At 56.8% G+C, this 7,265-nt stretch overlaps 1 protein-coding gene across 2 annotated transcripts in view; it reads left to right on the forward strand.

The window, feature by feature from the left end:
- Window positions 1-2,621, forward strand: part of C22H1orf127 (chromosome 22 C1orf127 homolog) — a 39,082-nt gene extending 36,461 nt beyond the window's left edge. The window contains exons 13-14 of one of the 2 annotated variants that reach the window (XM_063631817.1): window positions 180-1,381; window positions 2,355-2,621. In XM_063631817.1, coding sequence (XP_063487887.1) covers window positions 180-1,361 — 1,182 coding nt within the window. In that variant the 3' untranslated portion in view covers window positions 1,362-1,381; window positions 2,355-2,621. The remainder of the gene's footprint in view (window positions 1-179; window positions 1,382-2,354) is intronic. The other variant, XM_055261595.1, reaches the window with a different exon arrangement.
- The last annotated feature ends 4,644 nt before the right edge of the window (window positions 2,622-7,265 follow it).

A 7,265-nucleotide genomic window follows, 5' to 3' on the forward strand; every position in this document is an offset into this window, starting at 1 on the left:
GGAACTCCTGGCCTCAAGTGATCCACCCGCCTTGGCCTCCTATTGTGTTGGAATTACAGTCCTGAGCCACCGCACCTGGTCCCTCGAATCCATCTTTGGGCTGAGATTCTCAGGGCAGCCAGAGCCCTTGTGTTCTTGTTTCTGATGCTTTTTCTCTCTCCACTTCTCTCTCGATGAAGAAGGGGCTTGGACCTTTCCTGCAAACAGCCAAACCGGCGAGAAGAGGCCAGACATCTGCCTCCATTTTCCCCAGAGTGGTGCAAGCTCAGCGAGGTCCCCAGTCTCCCCCAGGGGAAGCAGGGTTCCCTGGACACCCCACACCTCCAGCCATGCTCCCCTCGGAGCCTGTAGAGGGTGTCCAGGCTAGTCCCTGGCGGCCACGTCCAGTCTTGCCAGCGCACCCGGCTCTGACCCTGCCCGTGTCCTCAGACGCCTCCTCTCCTTCACCGCCAGCCCCAAGGCCTGAACGATCTGAATTGCTCCTGGTCTCAGGACCATCTGTCACCCTGACTGAAGGTCTAGGAACTGTGAGGCCTGAGCAGGACCCTGCCAAGTCTCCAGGAAGTCCCCTCCTGCTGAGAGGGCTGTCAAGGGGTGATGTGGCTGCACCCGAGCCCATCACGGGGGAGCCCGGCCAAGCCAGTGAGGAGTTCCAGCCATTGACGAGGCCCTGGCGGGCCAGACTGGCTGCAGAGGAGCTGGTTTCTCACCATTCTCCCGGAGAGCCCCAGGAAACATGCTCTGGAACGGAGGTGGAGAGGCCATGCCAGGCTGGGCCTAGTCTTCCCAGGGAGGGGGCCAGGGGGCCCGTGGACCTTTCATCCTCAGAACCAAGCCAGGATGTAGAGGGGCCGGGACTCTCCATCCTGCTGGGGAGGGATGCCGCATTCTCTACCCCAAGTGTGAGGCAGCCAGACCCCAGTGCCTGTGCCGGGGCCTCAGGACCCGAACTCACTGGGATGCCCAGGGTGAGGCCGGCAGTGCCCCTGGCAGTTCTTCCTATGGAGCCTCTGCCACCAGAACCTGTTCGCCCAGCAGCTCTTCTGACACCCGAAGCCTCATCTGTAGGAGGGCCAGACCAGGCCCGATACCTGGAGTCAGCCCCTGGCTGGCCCGTGGGCCAGGAGTGGGGGGTTGCACACACATCCAGCCCTCCGTCCACGCAAACCCTGAGCCTGTGGGCTCCCACAGGAGTGTCGCTACCCAGCCTGGTGGAGCTTGAACACCCCTTCCAGGCTGGCCGGGGGGCCTCACCCCAGCAGGAGCTGACGGAGCCCAGCTTGGCCCCCAGTGCTGAAAGCCACAGGCCTCCTGAGCCACAGGACAGTGTGGAGGGGTTTCCTGCGAGGCCCCCACGCTGAGCCTCCATGCAGACTCCAGGGTGAGTCCTGGGTGCACCCTGGGGAGGTAGAGTGCAAAGGGTGGGAGGCAGTGATGGGTCGGCCTGGAGGTGGGGGCTGGGGCTGTCTTTCCAGGGAAGCCCCAGTGCTCTTCCGGCCCAGATCATCACTGTGCTCAGCCACAGCTGGGCATCTAGGCCAGGGAGTCCAGGGGCACTGGGTCACTGAGAGTCACCGGGGCCATCCAAGCCAGCAGGGTGCCAGCTGCTGCTGTGGAACCCAGAGGGAGTGGTGAAGCAGCAGGCCGTCTGCCTGCATGGACCTCCCTGAGGGAAGAGGCGCTGAGTGAAGGGCGGTGTCTCCTGGTCTCTCCCTGGCCCTGCCAGCTGCGTTTCTGGGCTTGGTCTGCTGTTGGAGGTAGTGAAGCATCAGGGTAAGGTGCAGGCTTTGCAGCCAGGCCTGCCAGGAGCTAGGGTTCAAGTCCCAGTTCCTCTGCTGTTTGGCTCTGTGACCTTGGCAAGGCACTCACCTCTCTGAGCCTCAGTTTCCTGATAGGTCAAATGGGGATGGTAATCGTTCCTCCCGATGGGGCTGTTGAGAGTTGGGTGGGAAAGGAACGTAGAGCATTTGGCGTGGAGCCGGATGACACCCAGTGCACTCTGAACTCAAGAGCCGTTCTTACGGCGATCATTCCACCATCCACCTCGTGGACCATGACAGCCAGCACGCCCAGAACTCGAGAGCCGTTCTTACGGCGATCATTCCATCATCCACCTCCCGGCCCAGGCAGAGGGGGTGCTTGCAGGCCCAGGAAAGCATGGAGGGCCTCAGCCATGGTCCAGACATCTCTGGGGGGTCGCTGGTGACGGTGATATGAACCCTTGGTGTTTACCCCCTCCCCAGGCCTTGGGGTGCCATGACCTCAGGTCTCTAAAGGACTCCAGGGGAGGAGAATGGGATGCCACTGCTTCATTTTCATTACTCATAACTCCCTTCCTCTGGGTTCCATGGCAGCAGCTGGTACCCCACTGGCTTGGACAGCCCCAGTGACCCTCAGTGACCCAGCTGCCCCCAGGCTCCCTGGCTTAGATGCCCAGCTGTGGCTGGGTGCAGTGTTCTGGGCCGGAAGAGCACTCACTCAGTGCTTCCCTGGAAAGGTGGACCCCCAGACGCCCACCTCCAGGCAGACCCATCACTGGAAGTGGGATTTGAAATGCAGCCAAGAAGAGGAGACCGTCGGCAACGCCCGCCTGGAACAAGAAATAAATAAATAAATAATCAGGGTTGTCTTGGCTGATAAACGGTCCCCACCTCGAAGAAGACTTCTCCCCCCTCTGCGGTCCCTCCTCCTCCCTCTCCGGGCAGATCCGTCCCGGGCAAAAGCTTAATAGCCCCATTTAAGGCTTTTCCTTTTCACCACGAGATTGAGCTGCTCCTGCCATTACGAGGTTTTCAGCTTCTCTCTGAAATCAAATTACTGACTCCATTTAATTTTTTAAAAGCTCAGATGATTTCCCTTCTCGAATCGGAGCCGTGACTCCAAGGCCAGCCCCCACCAGCCCTACCAGGCGGTTCCCCTGCGGGCAGCCGCTGCCCTGGGACGGCGGTCCCCACGCCTGGGGAAGCCTGACACCTAGAGGGAAAGGCAGCAGGAGGAGGCCTGAGTCTCTGGCCGCCACCCTGGACACTGGGCTGGGTGGCCTGAGCTGGAGGAGGCCCACAGGAGCCCAAGGCTAGAGGCCGGATGATCCTCAAAGGCTGGTGGGGTCAGTGGTTAGAGCCCAGCACTGATGCCGTAGGCTCACACCGGAGGGTCCCTAGCCTCCCAAGTGCCTGGCCACAGTGTGTGACTGGGACTCCACCACTCAACAAAGGTTTATGGAGCGCCTCCTCAGTGGTGCCAGGCACTGTTCCAGCCCCGGGGAGGCTTCGGTGAATCGAACGAAATCCCTGGTGTGGGAGGGAAAGTTATAGAGCGCACGTGAGAGGGGGATTGGACACCGACAATGAACACATGAGACAATTTCAGACAATGCTTCCTGCTCTGAGGAGGAGCAAACAGGCAACTCCGGTTGCGAGCTGCTTTGGGTGGGAAGGTCGGGCGACCCCTCTGAGGAGGTAAGGAGACAACCGCAGAAAGAGCTGGGGGTGGCATCCAGTCAGAGGGACAGAAGAGCAAGGGCCCTGAGGAGGGCTGGAAGGATGGAAAGAAGGCCGTGGAAGCTGGTGATGTGAGCAGGAGAGTGCAGGGGGGATGGACCTCCAGGGTTTGCAGGTCCCGTCAGGAGCCCAGATTTTATTTTGGCCTTGATGGGCTGTCTAACAGGGGCCTTTGAGCAAAGCAGTAGCCTTGAGTAGATGCTTGAAAAGGCTGGCTGGAGAGTGGACGTCAGAGGGACAGAGCAGCAGTCCCACTGAAAGGAAAGGTGACTCAAAGGGTCTCCTCTTTGAGGGCTTGTGCCACTCCCACACCTGCGTCCAGATGACGCAGGGAAGGTGGCTGCCTGGTGACGTTGGAGACATGACACATCTTTTTATGATGATTTATTTATTTATTTTTGAGACAGAGTCTCGCTCTGTTGCCCAGGCTGGAGTGCAGTAGCTTGATCTTAGCTCACCGCAACCTCTGCCTCCCAGGTTCAATCGATTCTCCTGCCTCAGCCTCCTGGGTAGCTGGGATCACAGGCATGCACCACCACGCCCAGCTAATTTTTGTATTTTTAGCAGAGACGGGGTTTTACTATGTTGGCCAGGCTGGTCTCAAACTCCTGACCATGTGATCCGCCCACCTCAAATCTTTTATCTCAACACTGGCCGTGGTGTTTCTCCCAGGAATCAGTCTCTGTCTCTCTTTGCCTCCTCCCCTCCACCTCCATCCACTTCCATCCACCCCTGCCCTTTCTCCGTCCCTGTAGAGCCCCCCAGCTTTGGGACAGGGTAGACCAGGGGCACACATGCACGAGAAAGTCCTGTAAACCAGGGCTGACCCTTTACCAAGTCCTCCCGTGTTTAACAACCACCCTGCGCCCTTGGAGACGAGACAGAGGGAAGGGAGTTAATGAAATCACCAGCCTTTACCTGGCATAAATGGCTCTTCACCCCCCAGGCGGGCGGCGATTTGCAAGGCTGAGAGGGTCTGGGCATTAACTGTTCTGGGCACTCTTCCCAGCTCAGCGCTCCGTGCAGCTGGAACAAACCACTTTACTTCTCTTCCTTCCCCCAGCTTCGATCTGCACCCGCTCAAAAGCGGGGCAGTCGTGCTTAATTAGAAAGTGCTCAGGGTTCTCGGGAAGGCTCCCATTCTCCCTCCAGATGGGACAACCCCATTTCTGTGACCAGGGCAGACCTGGCTGGCACCCATGCCTGATCCTGGGACACACACGGGTGTTGCCTCTGCTGGTTTTCCTGTTGAGACCTCCCAGGTCTTGCAGTCATTTGTTTATGGCTGACACGTCTGTGATCAGTGAAAGTCTGGCAGGTAGCAGCTCTTTCCCTCAGGGTCAGCAGCTGCCGGGAGATCTTGGACAGCCTGGGCTGTTCCAGGTGCTTAGGTATCACTCAGTGGTTCCCCGCCCTCAGCGGCTTGGATTCTCATCTTTTATGCCCCCACGACTCCGCATGAAGTCCAAAGGCTGTGTTGCATTTATTGCACTTTTCTCCTGCTACACAGAGCAGCTGGAGCTGGTCCAGTTTCTCTTTTGGGCTTTCCTTCTTGAGCACAAAGCCTTTCACGCCCTTTAGCATCCAGGCTCATTGTTTTTCCCTGGTTGAAGGTCCTGACTTACTAGTGTTTTTTTGTTTGTTTGTTTGTTTGTTTTGTTTTTGTTTAGAAGGCATCTCACTCTGCAGTCCAGGCTGGAGTGCCATGGCACAATCTTGGCTCACTGCAACCTCTACCTCCTGGGTTCAAGCAATTCTCCTGCCTCAGCCTCCTGAGTAGCACATCACCACACCTGGCTAATTTTTGTATTTTTAGTAGAGATGGGTTTTCACCGTGTTGGCCAGGTTGGTCTTGAACTCCTGACCTCAGGTGATCTGTCCACCTCAGCCTCCCAAAGTGTTGGGATTACAGGCGTGAGCCACCGTGCCCGGCCGCCAGATTTTCAGTGCTTCCCTCAGCGGACTTTACATCACAACATACTCTTTCAGTCTTCGCTGCAAGTCTCTGCTGAGAATTTGTTTTTGTTTTTGTTTTTGAGGTAAGATCCTGCTCTGTTGCCCAGGTTGGAGTGCAGTGGTGCAATCATAGCTCACCGCAGCCTCGACCTCCTGGGGTCAGGTGATTTTCCCACCTCAGCCTCCCTAGTAGCTGGGAGTACAGGCACGCCCCACCACACCTGGCTAGCTTTAAACAGTTTTTTTTTGTAGACACAAGGTCTCGCTCTGCTGCCCAAGCTGGTCTGCAGCTCCTGGGCTTCTACCACCTCAGCCTCCTAATGTGCCGGAAGGCATGAACCACTGTGCTCAGTCCTTTGGTTGGGTGTTTGAATATTACTTAAGCTGGAACTGTAGTTTTCAATTTAGTAATCCTCCCAATTACTGTGTAATCAGAGAGGCAGTGTGGTTGGGAAGTGCTTTCTTCTGGAGGTCTGGAGACCAGATCTGTCCCCACAAGCCATGTGGCCTTGAGCTCGTCAGTTCACTTTCTGAGCCTCAGTTTTGCTGTTGGGCTGTTAGGAAACCGGAGTGAATGGCCCAGCAACCTCTGATCCAGGAGGACACCTGGGCCATCCCATGCAGATGGGATGTTCAGAGTCTCTCGTGCAGTCAGGGGAGAACCTCTCTCTTCTGAGGGTCCATTGTCACTAGCTCAGCCCAGCCCCTGCCCACCGCCCAACATCTCTGCTGCTCACAGGACTAGTGCCTGGGGCTGGGGACTGCCAGAGACATTAAGCCAAGCCAGGTGGGAGGACAAGATGGGACGATATGGACAGAAGTTCACTCCCATGCAGGCAGCCACAGCCCACCTGTAACCTGCTCCACAAATGACCTCCCACCTGCTCCTGGTTCCTTTCCCAACAACCAGGCTGAGCCATTCCACCTCCCAGATGGAAAAGCCCTCAGAACAGTGGTTCTTAAAGTAGGGTCCTGGAACAGCAGCCCTTCCCACCCCCTCACCCGCACCTCGTCCTTGTTAGAGGAATGCAAATTATCCAGCCCCACTCCAGACCTACAGCTCCGGAAATTCAGGGAGTGGGGTTTGGCAGGCTGCAGGACTGAAGCCATCCAGGGGGTTCTGATGCCCTACTGTGTAAGTTGAGAAGTGCTGCATGAGAGAATCTGCAAGGGATACCCCCTAAATCAGAGAATGTCACAGCCTCCATAACAATGCAACACTTGACTCTCATACACCTCCCAAGTACTTGCCACCTCCATCTGTTCATTGCGCCCAGCACCATCCCTTCCAGGGAGAAAAGAATTGTTCTTCTCACTTTACAGAGGAAGAAGCTGAGGCTCAGGGCCCGCCCAAAGTCACAACTAGCAGATGGTGGCAAGAGGGACCAAATCCCGGCCTCCTCATTCCAAGGGGGCGGGCTCTCTCTTGGACACTTTGGGTTTCTGGGGCTTCTTAGACCAAGAGAGCAAATGCATGTTCCCCGGCCAGAGAGGCATCCCCCGCTTGCAGCCCTCTCCCCGCTTCCCAGTTGCAATCTTAGGCACAAACATCCAGGAAACATAAATTTTGCCTGGCAGTTGAGTAAGAGCTCTGAAAGGAGTTACACGTCAGGGGTATGGGACTTTATTTCTCAATGAAATAGCCTTTTTATGGTTGGAATAAAAGTGCCAGAGGGAGCCTCATGCCAGGCAGTAGAAAGTTATTTGATAAACTCCTCCAGCCAGGGGTGGGGCTGCGTGGGAGGTGGCGGCCAGAGAGAAGATCCCCCCCATTTCCAGATGCATCTTTCTCTTCAGGTTAACGCTGTG

Source organism: Symphalangus syndactylus, chromosome 22, assembly GCF_028878055.3.
Source record: "Symphalangus syndactylus isolate Jambi chromosome 22, NHGRI_mSymSyn1-v2.1_pri, whole genome shotgun sequence".
Taxonomy (NCBI): Eukaryota; Metazoa; Chordata; class Mammalia; order Primates; family Hylobatidae; genus Symphalangus; species Symphalangus syndactylus.